We start from the raw sequence: 21,206 nt of genomic DNA on the forward strand, positions 1-21,206 counted from the left end.
TAAGAGACACTCATTCTGTTGTTCTGAACACCTATTCATTAAAAAAAAAAAAATCCCTCACATGTCTCAGTTCCTCAGTAAGGCTTTCTTCATCTGACAGCATACATGTTCTGTGGACCATTGCTCTCAGTGTGGAACTTCACTGTGATTGTTGTTGATAGCTTTTGACATGCAGGTAAGTATTGGTGTGGGTGAATTTCTTTTAATCATTCTTTCCCATGGATCCATTCACTATTCTCTTCACTAAAACATCGTAGAAAGGTAACTGACATCTCATTCTATTTACATTATGAATTTTATTCATGGGTGGATTTACTAGAGGTGTAGGAATTTTTGAAGACACCTCTGAGGAAAAAGCTAGAATCACATATTTGCCATGTGCTTGTGCCCTTCCTGGGAGGATCAAGAGAATACTACAAAAATAGAGTATCCAATGTATACTGATTCCACTAGTGAAATTAAAAGATACATTTTGTTGGATGCAAGGAAATCTGGGGCCCCAAAAACTGGCTGTGTATCATGTATCATACAAATGTGTCAGACAATAAGAACACGGGAACCAGATGTAAAAAATGAACACTGATTCACCTGTGATCAAGAAATGAAATATGGAAATACAAGTACTGTGGGTGCAGATAACAAAAAATCTCAAAGCAATAAAGGTGTTAACCAAGATTCTTGGAAACTAACACTAAGTGTCTCTCTCTCTCTCTCTCTCTCTCTCTCTCTCTCTCTCTCTGTGTGTGTGTCTGTCTCTCTCTCTCTCCCTCTCTATCTATCTACCTATGCATCCTCTCTCTCTCTCAGCTCATGTATAGTTTGTATTAAGTAATATAACCTTTTTGGGTTTTGGTATATCCTTTTAGTTGATTTTAAATGTCTATTGGCTGTCTTATTGTTCAGTGGCACAATCACAAGTCAGCATGCAGCTTGTCCCATTCACAGTTTAGTTAGAGTCCAAACAGCCAAAAACAAAATCTGCATTCAATGCCTGACAAAGACAACCAGAGGAGCAGTTGCAATATTGTGTAAAGAAGAAATTACAATTTGGCCGCAAACTCAGATACTTGTTAACTATCAACTTTGCTTAGAAAACTCAAAAGATCACATGAAATGTCTGCTCATCAAATTTGATCAAATGTAGGGCCTGTTTTAATGGTATGCTTTCAGTCAATGAAAGAGACAAGCCCCTCCCAAGGCTTTGCATCTGAAACTGGAGCTCCTCACTCAAAGTCATATATTTCAACCCTACTTTCTTCCAGATATACATAAATCTGGGATGCCATGTAGCTGTTTCCATTTCCTCTTTGAAGCTTATGAAAATGCAGTCAGCTGTAGGACACCAAGTTTTATAACAGTGAGATTGATAAATACAGAAAATATTGTCCTTGGATAGAAGAATGGCTTTTGGAAAGCAGGCTTCCATATGCATAAATTTTTCATGCCAAGATTGCTCATAGAAAATAAACAGGAATTTAGTAAATTTTGTATATTATTCAGATACTTTTGGCAGTGTGTAAATGAACTGTTAGAAACAGAACTATGCAAATAGAAAAAAGGTGTAACTTTATTAACTATAAAAACTGACCTGGAAGTATAAATCACTCCTTTAAACTTATATGCATTATGACAGTGCCATTATAAAGTTGAAAACTAAACTTAAACTTCTAGATTTTAGTAAATATAGTGTAACAAATAATTTCTTTTCCACTCTTATATTTATAGAGGATCAAATTATCAAATCAGACCAGTAAACCATTTTACAATGACAAGTTTATGAACTATGTTAAAATTGTACAGACATTTTAACTCAAAATTTCTATACATTTAATTAAAGTAATGTTATTTATAGAATACTCATTGATATAATACTTGCTAGCTCTTGCAACTAATGGCATTGCACTATTTATCAAATTTAATTTTCTGAAGTGCGTCAGACATTCAAGAATCTAAATCAGTCATAAGCTGGAAATTTTAAAAAATAAGTGCATGTAATCCATGGAAACTCATTGGACAAAACATCTAGCAAAGTACACTTCCTTAAAACCATGATTATAAGTAATTGTTTCTATGACAGTGAGTAATGACTATTAAAAGTAAATTACAAAATCAGATTACAGGTTGCTAAATGAGACTTTGAGATCAGTAACAGATATAAGAGTGAGAGAGAGAAGGAGAAACATAGGTGTGTGGCAGTAGTTTAAAATTGTAAACTTAAAATGATTGAATGTTACAGAAATGAATGGTTGAAATACTCAAAGAGTAAAGAAAGGTTACCTAAAATAATACTTCATTCTCACCCAGAAAAAAAGAAGACATTCTTTATTCTTTGAATCAGAGTCAAACAAACAAATTATGGATGTGATCATAAAAAATCAGGATGGCTCCCTCATTTACTGTTTTGGGCTGCTTAAAGAAGGCTTTCGTTAAAGTCCTTGGATATGGTCAGTAGAGTGACAGTATTACCTGTATTTGAACGTGCAGTCAGGATGAGCTCCATGAAACATTTGAACTCATTACCACAAACATGATTCTCATATTTCTTTTCTGAATTTCATGCTATTTTACTTGATATTGATCTTCATTTTACCAGAAGCGGAATTAGCCAACTATCATATTTTCCAGGAAATACCAACCTATCACATGATATACCATTCTATTTGTGAAAAAACATATCTTTTTGACTGCTTGTTTGATGCACGAATACACAGCTAACGTGAGTGCCATCTTAGCCAGCTTCAGAACTGCAGATTCCTTACAAATGTGAAAAACAAAACTTTCTGTCACATAATACTTTTTGACCAGAAACGCATCCAACTGATTTGGCTATATGAGCAAAGCTCTCTACCAAAGCTGCTATTGTTTAAAATTGTTTATTAATATGAGGCCCAATATTATCTCCTCATCTCTCAAACAAGCATTTTCTTACTCTCTCAATCTCTTCAACATCCTAAGCAGACCTGTGCTACTTCTGAATTCATTTCCTTTGTATGTAGTTCATAGCCTTTTAAACATCGCCACAGCAAGGTTCATCTTATGTGCCCTTCCTGTCTACAAAATTATCATGTCTTTTCTAGAAATTTCTTTTGCTAAAGATCTATGATTTTCAAAAAGACCTCAAATCTGTTGCAACTAAAGTAATGTAATCCTGAAGGGTTCACAAAGTTTTGTTATAATGAATACATTATTTTATCTCTCAAAGAATTTTAAATCAGTTCTAGCTATTGTTTATCCCAGTAGTATGTGTTTTGGTACAGTGTTAAATCACAGTGTGATAGGCAGTTATCTAGTTTGTATTCTGTTTCCAAAATGTCTGGTTGGAAGAATATCTACTGACAGTGTACTTGGAAATGTTTTAGGCCTTGAGAGATTTCATATTAAACAGAGAAATTAAGTCCAGAATTATAGTTCTTTTGATAAAAAAATGAATGTATCATAGAACGATCAATATTGTGCATAAAGTCTGTTGGTTGACTATATGTGCATCACAGTTTTTAGATATATATAAATTATTACAGAATACTTACATTCACACATTGACCTTATTTATAAATGTTAAATAATTTTATATTTTTTGACAGTTCTGAGGATACCATAATGGTGGGGCAGTGGCACTCTGTCAAAGTTAGTCGTTTTGAGCAAGATGGTACCTTACAGCTTGACATGGGTTCAGTGGCAAAAGGATCTTCTGGACCTTCACTTACTGAACTAAATCTTGAACTTCCCCTATACATTGGTGGAGTCCCGTAAGTAATAATTAGCTGAAGTTTCATAGGGTATGTGAAATGTTTTGCTAGAAATAAACCAATGACAATGAATGTTTCAACTAACCATAGTGGCACTGCTGATCTTATGAGACTGTAGATTTGGAATTACTGTTAATAAGTATTAGCTTTTAACTCTGGCTTTTCATAGAAGAATTAACATCATTATATTCAGAAGAATTTGTTGCATTTACTTGATAAATCCAAGATGAGAAGCCAAACTATATTTGGATTTTCGTAACTCTCACATCAGCCTTCTTTTTGTTTTTAGGCTTCTCCAGGAATAAGTGCTTCATTATTAATATTCCAATTGATAATATTTTCTTCTGTATTGTTCATGTCTCGTAAATCTTCCCTAGTTTCTTCTTACCAGGTGACTTTGACCTTCTTTAAATTAATAATGTTGAGTAGACATTTAGTGGGTTGTCTGTTGACATTAAATTTCAAGTCATTCTTGTGTACAATGTTAGTGAAACATTATGTTTGTGTGTAGAGGTCAGATGTTCTCCCCTTCATCCAAATTTCATCTTCTTGTGTGAATCCATATATTTTTCAAAGATTTTTCCACTCCTATTTCTCATTTTCTACAACTTTCGTGTGCTTTCCAGCAGTTATGGTCTCCAATGCATGTAGTGCTTCCTGTAAAATGAACAGCCCTGTAATGTTGCATTTTCAAATTTTATTTCATGATATTACTTTTTGTTATTATGGTGATTCATGATATTGCTTTTTGTTTTAGTGGTTCTGAATGCTTTTTGAACTTTCACGGCTCTTTCAATGTCTGCACAACTGTCCACCTCTGAGAATAGTAAGATTCCTGTGAGGTATTTGAAGGAGGGTACCATATTGCATCTTCAGTAGTAGTTTCCTGCTGTTTTGATCCAGATTTTTCATTTTGATTATTGTGATTATTACAGCTACACATTTTCCATGGTGGCATAGCTCTGAATAGTCTGCACCTTTGTAATCAACATACTTCTAAATATATATTACATTTTAACAGAACTTTTTGTGCCACATATATTTTACTTGGACAGTTTTTTTGACACTTCTATTTTACAACATGAAAAATTTTATTGTACACAGTATATAATCATAATCACAGGGTCACACACCTACAGACAGATTGTCTGGGACGACAGTTACAGTATCCTGTATCGAAAACTTAGCTTTCCAAATATGTAGAGACAGTCACAATGGTGTCAGATGCCATTTTGGGAAACAGTATTTTTCACTATGTTTATCTGTGGTCACAAAAGGTGAAAGGATGTTGTTGGTAAGAGATATTGTCTGGTAATTGTACTTACGAAGACATCTTGAAGATTGTGTTGGGTAATGCAAAAAATTTGTACATGAGCATTCCCTAGCTAGAAGACAGCACCACAACAATGATACAAGGCACAAAAAAGACTTTCACATGGTTAACAGAAGATTAACTTTAACAGCAAAAAGGCCGTATGTCAAAAGAGCTGTTTTTTTTTTTTGTTTAATAATTTGTCAGCAAATGAAGTTAAGATGCCTTAAAGGGGGTACTTTTAAAATGCTACTATAGCAGTGGATTATCCAAAAATACCTGTATAACTTGGACTTAACATGAATAATAATGTCAGAGACAATCCTGTACTAGAAACAAGTATAGTAATTGTAGCATATTGTAAAATATTTATAATTTGTAATTGTGAAAGATTAATTTATAGTTAGTAACATCATGCATGTAACATTACATGTTATGTGTAGATAATAAAAAAATAAATGCCTCTGGTCCATTAAAAAGCCAAGCAGAATGGACTGCACATATCCCACACTGTTCAGTGTTCCTCCAACAAATGCCAGAGAAGTATGGCTTATGCATCTGCACACAATAAGACCTGACAGTTTTTTTTATATGTTGCTGACTGATATAATCTGACTAACAGTCACAAATTAGCATGCCTGATACTAGTCTAAAATCTACTCTCCTCATTAAATGCAACTTTGTGCCACTCATCATTTGATCCAGCTGTTTACACATTTTGTGCATGACTGGGATAATTACATATTTTGAAGTGTGCATTTAATTGGGCCAGTTGACAGGTGCTTATTGATGGATCTTCTTCCACCTCAGATTCTGCTGCATGAATCTGCCTGAAGCTTGACTCACTCAGCTTTGTTGTTAGTTTCTGTGCACAGGCATAAATCTTTCATTTAGGATGATGCCTGTTGCATAACTTTTCTCTGTGCCTGCATTCAGCTTTCTGAGCATTATGTCCTGCTATACCATAAATTAAATGCATGTCTGTGGATTCCTGTAACGACTAATGCTCCATCATCAACAACCTCTTATGAACTGTACACTGTAATAAACTGCCCAGTGGACACATCCCAGATGTCAGTGTATTGTTTTTCAGAGTGGAGTGACTAATCTTGATGTGACAGGCAGTTGTTTATTATGAAACATAAGCAGTTTACAAATATTTGTCTTACATGGAGTGCTCATTCAAGACATTTTCATTTATGACTCATGAGCCTTATCTCAAAGTACTTGGCTTAGGATGCTTCATCACCAGAATAATTTTGATGCTGAAGACCTGGACCGTCTATAAATATATAAATGCAACAGTAGCAAATATTTTGGTTTAAGAACAGAGTAATATGACTTTAATGTACACCCTATATGCACAATCTTAAAGAGTAATACCATTATAAGATCCAGTGGAAACTAGGAGTTTGGAGTGTATAATGGAAGGATGTTTTTGTGATAGATATCCAGAAATGTAAGATTGTGAAAAACTAGTCTAGTTACTGATTACAGAATTGAACTGTTCAATTTCCTCTCTTGTTTGCATATTAATACATATTTCAAAATTGCAAAGCATGTAAATAAATCTCCATATCTGACATCCCTTAACAGGAGAGAATATGAACCTCTAGGCCTTGGACCTGGATTGGATGGGGCAGTGCAGCGTGTCATTGTGAATGGTGAAGTCCTAGAAATTGTAGACAAGAAACATATTAAACAATGGTCAGGACCACCTTGCAATTTTAGTGCATGTCAAAATGATGGCATTTGTCAACCACATTTGGCACAATATTACTGCAAGTGCTCCCCAAGACACTGGGGACAGTTCTGTGAAATAGGTAAGCAAACAGAATCAAAATATTTTTTTCCTTTTTGGTCAAATGACATGCATTGTATTTTCAGTGCATCTGCAAATTTCAGTGATAATAGAATAATATTTTTGGATGAGTTTGTACATGACATCCAAATTATGATATGTAACAACAATATGGAACAGATAGACTGCTATCTTTCCATATTGCTGTTATTCCATCATGGATTTTCTATTGTTTAATTTATATTTGTTATTTGTGAAACTTTCATTACAGTCCAGAAATTTATTAGGGTAGCACCATACCATGTCTTCCAGTTGAGGCAACAAAATTAATATTGTTTTTCCTATAATGGTAAATGGCAGAGCTAGTGACTTTCATAAAATCAAGAAATGTGAAGGGAGATACTAAGGTGAAAGCGTGACTAGACTGCAAAACTTACACTTTTTCTGTGTCAGTGTGTGGTTCACAAGTTCTTATGTGATTGCTAGTGCTGTACAATGAGATGAGCTTTTTCCTGTGTCTTCTCAGTGCTGGGTTCTATGCTGGATGCTACTTACCAGTACTTGATGGTCAATGTAATGCATCTGTTACAGAATAACAGGTCCAGATCTTAAGGTTCTTCAGCATCTCATTAAATGGATAACATTTACTGCCCTCAGCATCTCATTAAATGGATAACATTTACTGCCCTCAATTTTGTGAACAGTAAAACAAGCACAAGTGCACACGCGCACACACACACACACACACACACACACACACACACACACACACCACCCCACAACCCAAATGCTCACATTCATGGCTGCAGCAAGACTGCGACTGTTGATTGTCAGTTATTGAGAGCAGTAGGCTGGTTAGAGGGAGTTGTGGAGGTGTAGAGAAGGTTGTAGAGGCATGGGAGGGGGGAGTGGGTAGTGGGGTGAGAGGAAGGTACTTGGGATAGAGCATATAACTTAGGAAGAGGGTAAGGGTAAGGGAAGGAAGTGGAGGAATGGAGATGAAGGGGGAGAGAGGGATGAGAGAATGGGAGAGGTGTGGAAAGGGGGCGGGGAGAGAAGGAAAGGGAGGAAGAGGAGGGGAGGGGGGGAGTACATGATCTGGACAAGAAAGGAGTGGTGGAGACTGAAGAGAGAGTGAAATTGTAAGGTGACCCAGTGGGAAACAGGTTAGTGGAGGTTTAATCCAGGAGGATTGCGAGATCGCAGGACCTGCAGGACAAACAATTCCCACCTACTTAGTTTAGTGGAACTAGTGCTCAAAGGGATAATTCAAATGGCCTGCATAGTGAAGCAGCTATTGAAGTCATTTGTATTGTTGTGTATGCAGTATGTCTGACGATTGGATGGTCAAGTTTGCAGCTTGCCGCAGTTCGGCAGTGCCCATCATGCAAGCAAACACTTAGTTACCTGTGATGCACACATAGAATGCTGCACAGTAATTGCAGCTTAGGTCATATATAATATGGCTGCTTTCAGACAGGGCATTGGCTTTTATATGGAAGGAAATGATCATGACTAGGCTGTGGTAGGAAATTATAGGTGGTTGTGTGGGACAGGTCTTGCAACTGGGTCGACCACAAAGGCATGACCCATAGGGTGCAGGATTGGGAGCAGGACTGGAGTAGGGTTGGACAAGGATATTCTGTAGGTTGAGTGAGCAACACTTTGGGTGACATGGACAGAATTTTGGGTAGGATATCCCTCATCTCAGGGCATGATAAAAGGTAGTCAAAGCTTTGGTGAAGAAAGTGATCAGAGGAGTGCTAGTCAGTGGCTTCTGAGCAGGTTTATGGTGTCAGAGTAGAAGATGGCTCAGAAGATCTGGTCATGGATGAATTGAATAGGATACCGTCAATGAAGGCTTTCCTAATGTTATTGATATATTTCAACAGCTCCTGATTTCCACAGGTGGTGAGGCTGTAAGGAAGGCACTTTTTGATGTGGAATGGATGGCAGCTGTCAGAGTTAAGGTACTCCTTCCTTATCTTGTGCAGCTTTCCCTATGTCATCCCCTCTTCCCTGTACCCAGGCAGCTGCCCTTAATAATCAATAAACAACAGTCAGTCTCACTGCCGATATGAGTATCTGGATTTCTTTGCGGTTGTGTATGTGAATGTGTGTACTTTGCTAGAGGAAGAGCAAGACCTCGAAAGTTAGTATAAATATTACATTATGTTGTGTGTTTCTACACATCACACATCAGTCAGTCTGCCAACGATGCTGAAGTCAACAGGAAAGTAGTATCATTAAAAAGTTGTGAACAAATCAATGAGGATTTGCAGAAAATAAATGCATGGTGAAATAACTGGCAGTAATCTCTCAATATTAGCAAGTGTAACCTACTGCGTTTAACAAGGCAAGAATCCCCATTAATGTATGAGTACAAAATAAATGATCAGTCTTTGAAAGCGGTAACATCAGTCAAGTATCTGGGTGTGACTATTTGAAATGATCTCAAATGGAATGATCAGATTACACAAGTCATGGGTGAGGTGAACTCTAGATTGCGGTTTATTGGTAGAACCCTGAAGCGATGCAGTCCTCCTACAAAGGAAATAGCTTACAATACATTAGTTCATCCAGTCTTGGAGTATTGTTCGTCTGTATGACACCCTTACCAGTTGGGTCTGATTCAAGAGATTGAGAAGGTCCAAAGAAGAGTGGCAAGATTTGTGACTGGTACATTTAGCCAACGTGAGAGCGTGACAAATCTCATAGAAAGTTTGAAGTGGGACACACTTGCAGATAGATGGCGCACTAAACAGAAGGGACTGCTCACTAAATTCCAAAATCCATTCTTCACCGAGGATGTAGAGTATATATTATTACCACCAACTTTCAAATTGAGCAATGATCACCATTCAATGATAAGGGAAATAAGAGCTCATACTGAGGCATTCAGGCAGTCGTTTTTCCCTCGCGTTATCCACGAGTGGAACTGAAGGGGGGAAATATGACTTTGGTGCGAATTGTGCCCTCCGCCACACACTGCTTGTTGGCTATCGGAGTATATATGTAAATAAAATAGAAAGAAACTTCCACATGGGAAAAATATATTAAAAACAAAGATTCCAAGACTTACAAAGCGGGAAAGCGCCGGCAGACAGGCACATGAACAAAACACACAAACACACACACAGAATTACTAGCTTTCGCAACCGATGGTTGCTTCTTCAGGAAGGAGAGGGAAAGACGAAAGGATGTGGGTTTTAAGGGAGAGGGTAAGGAGTCATTCCAATCCCGGGAGCGGAAAGACTTCCCTTAGGGGAAAAAAAGGACAGGTGTACACTCGCGCACACACACACACACACACACACAAACACACATATCCATCCGCACATACACAGACACAAGCAGACATATTTAAAGGCAAAGAGTAAGGGCAGAGATGTCAGTCGAGGCGGAAGTACAGAGGCAAAGAAGTTGTTGAAAGACAGGTGAGGTATGAGCAGCGGCAACTTGAAATTAGCGGAGGTTGAGGCCTAGCGGATATCGAGAAGAGAGGATATACTGAAGGGCGAGTTCCAATCTCCAGAGTTCGGATAGGTTGGTGTTGGTGGGAAGTATCCAGATAACTCGGATGGTGTAACACTGTGCCAAGATGTGCTGGCCGTGCATCAAGGCATGTTTAGCCACAGGGTGATCCTCATTACCAACAAACACTGTCTGCCTGTGTCCATTCATGCGAATGGACAGTTTGTTGCTGGTCATTCCCACATAGAAAGCGTCACAGTGCAGGCAGGTCAGTTGGTAAATCACGTGGGTGCTTTCACACGTGGCTCTCCCTTTGATCGTGTACACCTTCCGGGTTACAGGACTGGAGTAGGTGGTGGTGGGAGGGTGCATAGGACAGGTTTTACACCGGGGGCGGTTGCAAGGGTAGGAGCCAGAGGGTAGGGAAGGTGGTTTGGGGATTTCATAGGGATGAACCAAGAGGTTACGAAGGTTAGGTGGACGGCGGAAAGACACTCTTGGTGGAGTGGGGAGGATTTCATGAAGGATGGATCTCATTTCGGGGCAGGATTTTAGGAAGTCGTATCCCTGCTGGAGAGCCACATTCATGGTCTGATCCAGTCCCGGGAAGTATTCTGTATTCTGTCTGCCTCTAAGTGACCCATAAATAGGTTGGCATATAAATAGGAAGCTTCCTCTAAGCGAAGCCTTCTTGGTCACCCAAGCCTGCCAACCCAAAGTTTGGTACAGATTTATTGATGACATCTTCATGATCTGGACTCACAGTGAAGAACAACTCCAGAATTTCCTCTCCAACCTCAACTCCTTTGGTTCCATCAGATTCACCTGGTCCTACTCCAAATCCCATGCCACTTTCCTAGATGTTGACCTCCATCTGTCCAATGGCCAGCTTCACACATCCGTCCACATCAAACCCACCAACAAGCAACAGTACCTCCATTATGACAGCTGCCACCCATTCCATATCAAACGGTCCCTTCCCTACAGCCTAGGCCTTCGTGGCAAACGAGTCTGCTCCAGTCCTGAATCCCTCGACCATTACACCAACAACCTGAAAACAGCTTTCGCATCCCGCAACTACCCTCCCAACCTGGTACAGAAGCAGATAACCAGAGCCACTTCCTCATCCCCTCAAACCCAGAACCTCTCACAGAAGAACCCCAAAAGTGCCCCACTTGTGACAGAATACTTCCCGGGACTGGATCAGACCTTGAATGTGGCTCTCCAGCAGGGATACGACTTCCTAAAATCCTGCCCCGAAATGAGATCCATCCTTCATGTATTCCTCCCCACTCCACCAAGAGTGTCTTTCCGCCGTCCACCTAACCTTCGTAACCTCTTGGTTCATCCCTATGAAATCCCCAAACCACCTTCCCTACCCTCTGGCTCCTACCCTTGCAACCGCCCCCGGTGTAAAACCTGTCCTATGCACCCTCCCACCACCACCTACTCCAGTCCTGTAACCCGGAAGGTGTACACGATCAAAGGGAGAGCCACGTGTGAAAGCACCCACGTGATTTACCAACTGACCTGCCTGCACTGTGACGCTTTCTATGTGGGAATGACCAGCAACAAACTGTCCATTCGCATGAATGGACACAGGCAGACAGTGTTTGTTGGTAATGAGGATCACCCTGTGGCTAAACATGCCTTGATGCACGGCCAGCACATCTTGGCACAGTGTTACACCGTCCGAGTTATCTGGATACTTCCCACCAACACCAACCTATCCGAACTCCAGAGATTGGAACTCGCCCTTCAGTATATCCTCTCTTCTCGATATCCGCTAGGCCTCAACCTCCGCTAATTTCAAGTTGCCGCTGCTCATACCTCACCTGTCTTTCAACAACTTCTTTGCCTCTGTACTTCCGCCTCGACTGACATCTCTGCCCTTACTCTTTGCCTTTAAATATGTCTGCTTGTGTCTGTGTATGTGCGGATGGATATGTGTGTGTGTGTGTGTGTGTGTGTGTGTTTGTGTGTGTGTGTGTGCGCGAGTGTACACATGTCCTTTTTTTCCCCTAAGGGAAGTCTTTCCGCTCCCGGGATTGGAATGACTCCTTACCCTCTCCCTTAAAACCCACATCCTTTCGTCTTTCCCTCTCCTTCCTGAAGAAGCAACCATCGGTTGCAAAAGCTAGTAATTCTGTGTGTGTGTTTGTGTGTTTTGTTCATGTGCCTGTCTACCGGCGCTTTCCCGCTTGGTAAGTCTTGGAGTATATATGTAGATATATGTAGATGTAGAAGTGAGCGGTTACCTTCCCTTTATTTTATGTATTATTTCATCCAGGAATTTCTGTATTGTTGTTTATTGCAGAATTGTTTAGACTTACAACTTTTTTCTTTTTTATATAGGAAACCTGCTAAATTTATAGTAAACTGTTACTACTTAGCAAAAGAGAAGCAGAATAGAATGTTTTACATAATTTAAAGCTTCCTACTGCAGAATCATTTATAGTTAAAACAGTATACAGATAAATGTACTATTCTGTATCTCAAATTGTAAAATTGTCCTCCATGAATCATAGCACTTTTCTGCTAATAGTATTCACAGAACCTATATCAGTGTTTTTGGTACTTTATAGTTTATTATAGATTTTTTAGTCCAATATATTCTGGTGTCTGGCAATAACATTTTGAATAGTCATGGGAAATTTGAGATTTGTTCTATTCTTGAAAGGCAGCTTAAAAAGAGTGTGGACATTATTGTATAAGACAAAAATTTGTTGAAGATTAATAAATATATACATGACTACTCTACAATTCATAAGTAAACGTCTGGCAGAGGGTTCATTGAACCACCTTCAAGCTATTTCTCTACCATTCCACTCACGAACAAAGCATTAAAAAATGACCATTCAAATCTTTTCACTGAAACTCTGATTTTTCTTTTTTATTAAAATGATCATTTCTCCTTATGAAGTAGCCCTGATTTTCTTAAAATCTGGTGAAAGTTCTATAGAAAATTTATTCACTCACATCTCTAGTGAATAAAGTCCATGGAAACTGTTGATCAAAGCATAATTCCATGGTACATTTAGTGATGTCATGTATAGTCATATGTGAGTCATTTGTGGTGTGGAGTTGTAGAGATGTTGCACCAGATAGTGTTGCATTTGTTTCCTTTGGTACCATACTGATGTCTGACCCCTTATCAATAAGGAATTATTGACACATGCTTTGATCGAACATACAGACCCTTCTCCCTGGGGGTGAAGTGTTGTTCAGTATATTTGTCCTGTGTGTTGTGGGCATTGAGAGATTGATGTGCCAGTGCAGGTTGGTGCTACTATTGTGGAGTGTCTACAGTAACTGCAAGGAGGCTTGCAGTTCTTTGCCAAGTCACCAAACTGGGCATGACACCAACAATTTGGTGTGGCATTTGGTGCACCATTGCAATCTAGGAGAGCAATGGAGTGCTTATCGTGCTGTTCAGTATCCTGGGTAAGGGTGGTGACATCACCATTGTGCCCTCTCAACATATGTCAGAGCAGTTCAGCATCGGTGGCATTCAACTGAGATCTATCACTGCACTCATGTCATTTTCCATAACAGTGATGTTTAGTACTGTAGCACAGTGAAGATTCTGTCTGCCAGGGAAAGCTTCTTCTCTAGTGGATCTGCATCATGGGTGATCATTGGAAGTTGTAGCTCCAGTGGGAGCGTGACAAACCATAGGTTCCATAATGGCACGGTTGGCGTGAGGTTCATGTTGAGTAGTGTCTATAGTCAGTGCCACAGTTGAAATGAAGTCTTGTCCACAAGTCATTCATCGAAGGTGGCCTGCTTCAGTTGTTGTTCATGTACGAGTGACAAACAATGGAGCAAATCAGATTTTGTCACTTCAGATTCATTTCATGCTGGCAGTTCAAGGATGGCAACATTGACAATGTCAGAATACTCTGTTAACTGTCAAAATTAATGCCACAAATTGAGAGTTATCATCCAAAATTCCTAATGAAGCAAACACATGTTATACTGTTGTTACCCAAAGTGCCTATTGTTTTGGTTGGGACAGCAGCAGCTTGGGTTGTGTGCCGTGCCTCAGAACTGGTGTATAAGCTGGTTGTGGCTGTACTGATGCTGTCATGCAGAATGATATAAGTGACAAAGTATCATGGAACAATCAGGGCTTGGGTGCAAATCTGGTACTCTCATCCAAGTAATGTGTCACCTGCTGTACTGTGCCTGTGCCATACATGGTGGTCATATTGTTCACATTGCAACTGAAGCACAATTCACATTATTGTTCCTATTTAGTGCAACCTGACCTGCTGAATCATGAACTGATAGACTGGCTGCTGCATCTTATAGAAAGTCCAACAGTAGATTGTTTGATGGCAGTCATTGTTGTGGCATGTCAGAGCATGCTTTGTTTTGAGAAGCGACAGCTGTAGTAGTATTTAGTTCATATTTGAGCACTGGATGGTAGTTGTTACACACAGTACACTCAAGATACACATCACTCACAACAATGCTTTGGGTTTGATCTTGAGGGACTGGTGATGTGGCATAACTGATGCAAGATGGCTGGCATTGTTACTGCACATTACTGCAATATGGAACAAAATATCTTCCTGTCATGTTATACAGTTGTCATGGGACACCCATATGGTAGCTTTCCCTATTAGGTGTAGGAATCATACCCTTAACAGTGATAACACATTGGTATGACGATATTGCTTTACCCTCATAACACAACATACAATGTGTGAGACCTGAATTTCTCCTGGTGTATACAATTTCCAAACAACTTGAATTCAGCCAGGTAGTATTAACAGGAACTGCCGATATTTCAGCTGTTAATACTACCTGGCTGAATTCCCATAAGTTGTTTGAAGAAATACATCATGGTCAGACAGTACATGGTTCTAAACTGACTTCTGGAGTCTAACCAGATATTCCACTCAGTCACATGTGCCTTCTGGTGAGTTACTGATTCTGGTGTCCACACAAAGTATTATTATTATTATTATTATTATTATTATTATTATTATTATTATTAGCTATTACCCTGGCAGTGCCTGTAATGCTTAGGGCAGGATAACAATGATAAAAAGCCAGAAATTGTTGGATTCGGACCTGGCTGAGAAGGAGGGGCAAAGGCAGTGGCATATATTCTCTGTTAATGAAGGAATTGAGGGCCAAAGATACACAGGAATTTCAGAACTTTGTAAGAATGGACATGGGCATGTCACTTATTTTGACAAGTTGCTGTCTATGATACAGGAACTAATTCACTCAAGTAGCATGGTAATGAAGGAAGTAGTTTCACCTAGTTGGAAAACAATTTTTTTTATTAATTTTGTGATTGGCTTCTCTTTCTGACTATTACCAGTTTCTCCTTCCTGGCATGCAGAAATACAATGAAAGATGCAATAAAATCAAACATAATCTTTTGTCAATTATGATACTATAAATACAAATTGGAAATCAGGTATATAAAGTTCTACAAATATTTACTCATAAATAAACAGTTGCCGACATATGTTATTGTAATACAGTGGGTCATGATGACAGGTGGGTGGGGGGGGGGGGGGGGGGGCAAACTGGGGTATCTGTCCCTGGGTGGCAAATTCAGGAGGTGCCAAATACATATTCTTCAGGGGGAAGTTGTTTCACAAAGCTCCTAGCATCCAGCACATGTTGGCATACTGATTGTTCGTATGATTTTGAAATGCATCCCTTTTGGCCTTTGAGCATTCTTGAACATATTTTAAGTTGATATCTGAACAAAACATAAGTTGATGTTTGAATGCATGCACAGTGTATATGATGTCTCTGCCATGGCAATCTATGCTGCATCTAGAAATTAAAAAAAACCTTTCCCGCAGACAAAAGGCGATGGGGCTACACGAGCTGAGCCAAATAAACATGTACGGGTGAAAACCAGTTGCTGTTTGCTTTGTGGTTGACTGGGTGTGTGAATGATAAGTGTAGTTATAATTATTAATGAAATCCATAGATTCAGACTACCAGAGTGGAAATAAGTGATTAACAGAAATAATAGGTCAGAATGATTACATATTATCTTGTTGAGGTATCCAAGAAAATGAAATTTTGACAGAAAATGTTTGCTAGAATTCTACACTACTAAGGGGAAGTGTACAATCCCTGGTTAGCAGCCACTTAATTCTTTTCCCAGAGTAGTGTGGAAACACATTGTATGAACATGTAGTAATGCTTAACCAGAGAATAAACGTGGGATAACTAAACCAGTGATTCTGGCAGGACTGTGAAGTGAATTGGAGCATAAGTTTTGACAATGGCAGGAATAGTTACAGAATTGGTGATGACAAGATTGTTTGTTAGAAAAAGGAAGGAGAAAAAACAGGGACATAACATAAATTATATGGAAGAACAAGACAATTTATATTAAAATTTCGTACTAGTACTACTTTTTGATCTCATTCTTGAGAAACTGGAGCATTTGAATGAAATGCAAAACTATTTTCTAACATAAAACATTTTGCTTGTAGTTGGCATAATAGGTATTTGGTGTTAGTACTTAGTGAATTATATTCTGCCATGTTATTGATGTAAATGAGATAGATAAATATGACCACTTGTGCCAAAACTGTCTCGCTTATGTGGTGTACGTTACAGTTGCTCCAATATGAGACAGGCCTATTTCATTTTATCTAGGCCTGTTTCATTTTATCGAGCAGACAGTCACAAAATAGACATAATCAAATTGATAAACCACATCAGTCTTGGGTAATATGCAAATTAACAGCTTTTTCAGTATTAGACAAAACGTCTTTTTGATTTTCCATGTAGCAAAATGTTTGATGAACTGTGATGAGATAATAGATTCTTTTCCAGAAAGAAATCACACTGTGTGAAGCTGTAGCAAGATAAAGGAGGAAAAAATGCTTGGACCTACAGCTTGAAGAAATGTATACTGTCTTGCTTGTCTCATGCCTTTACCTGTTTTGTGTTTCCTGTATTTAATTTTATGTGCTAATTTTCTGAAGAATTCTTATTCTCATGGTCACAAATAATCCCATCCAGTATTGACTTGAGTCTTTTTTAACAGTGGTAGGGTGTCAAACTGGCCTACTGGGAGCAGGAGAGGCAGCACAGGACATTTTAATTTCTGCTGTCTTGAATATGGGTTTGATGGCTTCCATTACAAAATATATGTGTTTGAATTCCACAGAGCGAAATACAGTGAATTGTGATAGAAGAATTCTATATGATGAAGCATAGCACTGCACTTTTGCACACTTAAGCCCAAATGACATGTCTTACATTTCCTCAAACAAATATGTTTTATGTATCATACCCTACTGAAGGATGCTCGAGGGGGAGAGAAAAGGAGGGGAGAGGGGGGGGGGCAGAGGGGGAGGGGGACTATCAGGCTTTTGCCCCAGTTTGGAAATATTGTTGATCCAGGGCTGCATTATGATCATACATAAACGTTCCATACAAAACACCTGAATTAGGATGCTAAATGCATTCCATTCCATGGTCCATTCCATTTTTAAAATACAAAGCAATCAGTACAAAGAAATCTTTTCCTAAACAGCTTGTATGAAAGACAATTTGTTAAAAAAACCCTATTTCTTTTGTTTGGTTACTACATTTACAGAAATTCAATCACCAAAAATAGTGCAATATATCCAATATGAAAACCCAAAGTTAGCTGCAGGCCACAGATGTCAACAACGAGTCTAAACAATAACCAGTGACATGCAGAATGCATGCTCGGAATACTGCCTTCTGCACATGCACAAGCTATCACTATCTAGTTTGTATACACAGATTCACTGGAGTTTAGAACTGGTTTTTGTTCCCAAGTGCAGATAATGTGTCTACTGACCCTCTTAGTTCCACCCATTCTACTGCCAAATGACTGTCACACTAGATCCGTACCATTCATGTGCATCATCATCTAATACCCCCATTAGCTACTATATATATTAAAAACAAAGATTCCAAGATTTACCAAGCGGGAAAGCGCCGGTAGATAGGCACAATAAATAAAATGTACAAACACACACACAGAATTTTGAGCTTTCGCAATCAGTGGCTGCTTCGTCAGGAAAGAGGGAAGGAAAAGGAAAGATGAAAGGATGTGGGTTTTAAGGGAGAGGGTAAGGAGTCATTCCAATCCCGGGAGCAGAAAGACTTACCTTAGGGGGAAAAAAGGATAGGTATATACTCGCGTGCGCGCGCGCGCACACACACACACACACACACACACACACACACACACACACACACACACATATCCATCCATACATACACAGACACAAGCAGACATATTTAAAGGCAACGTTACTCTTTATTCTAGATTGTTCCTAGATGTGCTACTTTATGTTTCTAGTGTATTTGTATTTAGTGAGAAGTCTACATAGTGTACAATGTCTTAATTTTTGCCTTTCAAGAGCATCAAAGCAATCATTAAAATGACTGATTTTAGAGTATAATACATTGCCTAGAACACTCTTATTTTCAGCAATTTAGTACTGAGTAGATATTTTCATTTCTTAATATCCAGAAAAATCCACTATTTTTGTCATCAACTATTCCAGTAACACAAGTATAAAAGTCTATTACTGCATTCACACAGGTGTCAGTAGTGCCTGTATTGCTGAGGAACGTTATCCACGGTCACTGTCTTGAGATTTCAGCAAAGATCTGTTTGTTATTTCTCACAGTTTATTTTTTCATTTGTGTCACGTAGTAAAAGTGAACCAACTCTACTCTATGCTGTCACAGGTGCTCATGGCGTGGTGGCTTCACAGGAACAAAATCATCTATTGGAACCAAATTTTACTGTCCAGTGATGGATAGTGTGAAGGAACGTCTAGCAGACAGCATTTTAGATGTAAAAATGGTATAGCATGAATAAACAGCACAACAAAATCTGGCACTGACCATCCCCAGTGAAGGCTAGAAGACAATGGAATAACATATCTTGACTCCACGTTGAGCATTTCCAGGCAGCTCCAAACTTAGCACTCTACTGAGAGGTTGTTCAAAGCAAAAACAACTGCATTCAATAGGATAACTAAATGTATACTCTGATATGGATTTCTCACACCAATATTGCAATAACCACATGATTAATTAAGATTAACACTTGAATTTGTCTTGTAGCCGGCCAGATACTATTAGAGGAATTGTTTACTAGAACATTTGTTGAATTTTTGCAGCGTTATTGTGGATCTTGATTTGTGCCAAAGACAACAAGTGTAGAGAAATAAAAAAAAACCTAGTGAAACTTTTACATCTATTAACTTATTTGTTCTACAAAGGCAAGGCAAGATGTCTTGTCTGACAAAGGTGACTGCTTTGAAATAAAATACAAGATACTGTTTTTGTTTATTTTACTTGACTTTTTATTCAAAATATAGGCTCCTTATGAGTCAATACACAACTAGAAGCACTGTAAAAATTACTTGAAACAATTCTGATAATCAGCCACCGAAATTGCTTACAGTGCTACAGTCATAACCTTCTGGATACCTGGAATTGTGTCAAAATGCTCCTTTCACTGCCATATTCAGTTCAGGCACTTTTGAGCATTTTCTTCAACTCGAATTTTCAGTTGTGCTCCTGGATGTGGATCATCTTCAGTGCTCCCTCCCTGATTACAAAACTTTACATACCACTTAAAACATCTTCGCAACTCATTATTTCACTACCATGAAGAGTTTGATTAATTTCAAATGTGTATGTGGCACTTTTACCCAGTTCAAACCAGTGTAGTGTCCCACAATATTATAAAAAGAATAGTCTGCTACTTACCATAAAGATGACATGTTGAGGTGTAGATAGGCACAATGGAATGACTGTTACACATTGAGCTTTCAGCCAAAGCCTTCTTCCAAAAGGGGAAAACACACACATTCACACAAGCAAGCACACTTCATTCACACATGACTAATATCTCCAGCCAGAATGTGACTGTGTGGTGTTGACAGAAGCAGTAATCTGAAGTATGGCAGAGAATGGTGAGAGAGAGCAGAATATGGGTGGGGAAAGAGAAGTCAGTGCAGCCTGGCAGAGTGTGCAGGGACTAGATGGTGGCTAGACAAAGCTGTCACGTGCAGTGTTGGGAGGATGTAGGAGGAGGAGGGGGGGGGGATGGGGAGTGGAAAAGGAGAGGGGTAGAGAAGGGTAAAAGACTAGCAGGTGCATTGGCATAGAGCTATGCACAATGAAGGTGAGAAGACTTGAATTGGGAGAAGGTGATAGGATGGAGGGGTGGAAACTGTTGGTTGGAGGGTTTTGGGACAGTAGATTAGCTAAGGGTGAGGCTAGGATGATTTTGGCAGTGGAGAATGTGTAAGAAGGATAATTCCCATCTGCAGAGTTCAGAAAAGATGTTGGTGGAGTAGGGATCCAGATGGTCTGGGTTGTGAAGCAGCCATTGAACTCAATCATGTTATGTTCAGCTGCATGCTATGCAAAGATTGTCCACTTTGCTCTTGGCCACAGTTTGGTCATGGCCATTAATCCTGTTGGACAGCCAGTTGGTAATCATCCCAATTTAAAAAAGCTGTTCTGTCTCTCATGACCTCAATGGTGATGGGACATTAAACACAGTCTTCCTTCCTTTCTTTTATAAAAAAAATGTGCAATGATTGCAGCAGAGCTGATATATAACATGACTGCTTTCACAGGTGGCCCAGCCTCTGGTGGGATAGGTTAAGCCTGTAACAGGACTGGAATAGCTATGGGAAGTATCGTTGGTAGGATATCTGTAATTTAAGGGCATGATCATAGATAACCATGGCCCTGATGAAGGATGTTGTGCAGTTTTTCCAGTACGGGGTGGCACTGATTCTTGCTGGGTAGTAGGAGGATTGGGGATGTGCGGGAATATGACACAGGAGATCTGCAGATTAGGTCTGGGGGT

At 39.1% G+C, this 21,206-nt stretch overlaps 1 protein-coding gene across 1 annotated transcript in view; it reads left to right on the forward strand.

The window, feature by feature from the left end:
• The window catches only part of LOC126335939 (agrin-like), a 366,195-nt gene that overhangs the window by 270,255 nt on the left and 74,734 nt on the right, over positions 1 to 21,206 (forward strand). The window contains exons 21-22 of the mRNA XM_049999415.1: positions 3,582 to 3,746; positions 6,655 to 6,881. Coding sequence (XP_049855372.1) covers positions 3,582 to 3,746; positions 6,655 to 6,881 — 392 coding nt within the window. The remainder of the gene's footprint in view (positions 1 to 3,581; positions 3,747 to 6,654; positions 6,882 to 21,206) is intronic.

The sequence above is a fragment of the Schistocerca gregaria genome, chromosome 2 (genome assembly GCF_023897955.1).
Source record: "Schistocerca gregaria isolate iqSchGreg1 chromosome 2, iqSchGreg1.2, whole genome shotgun sequence".
Classification (NCBI taxonomy): Eukaryota; Metazoa; Arthropoda; class Insecta; order Orthoptera; family Acrididae; genus Schistocerca; species Schistocerca gregaria.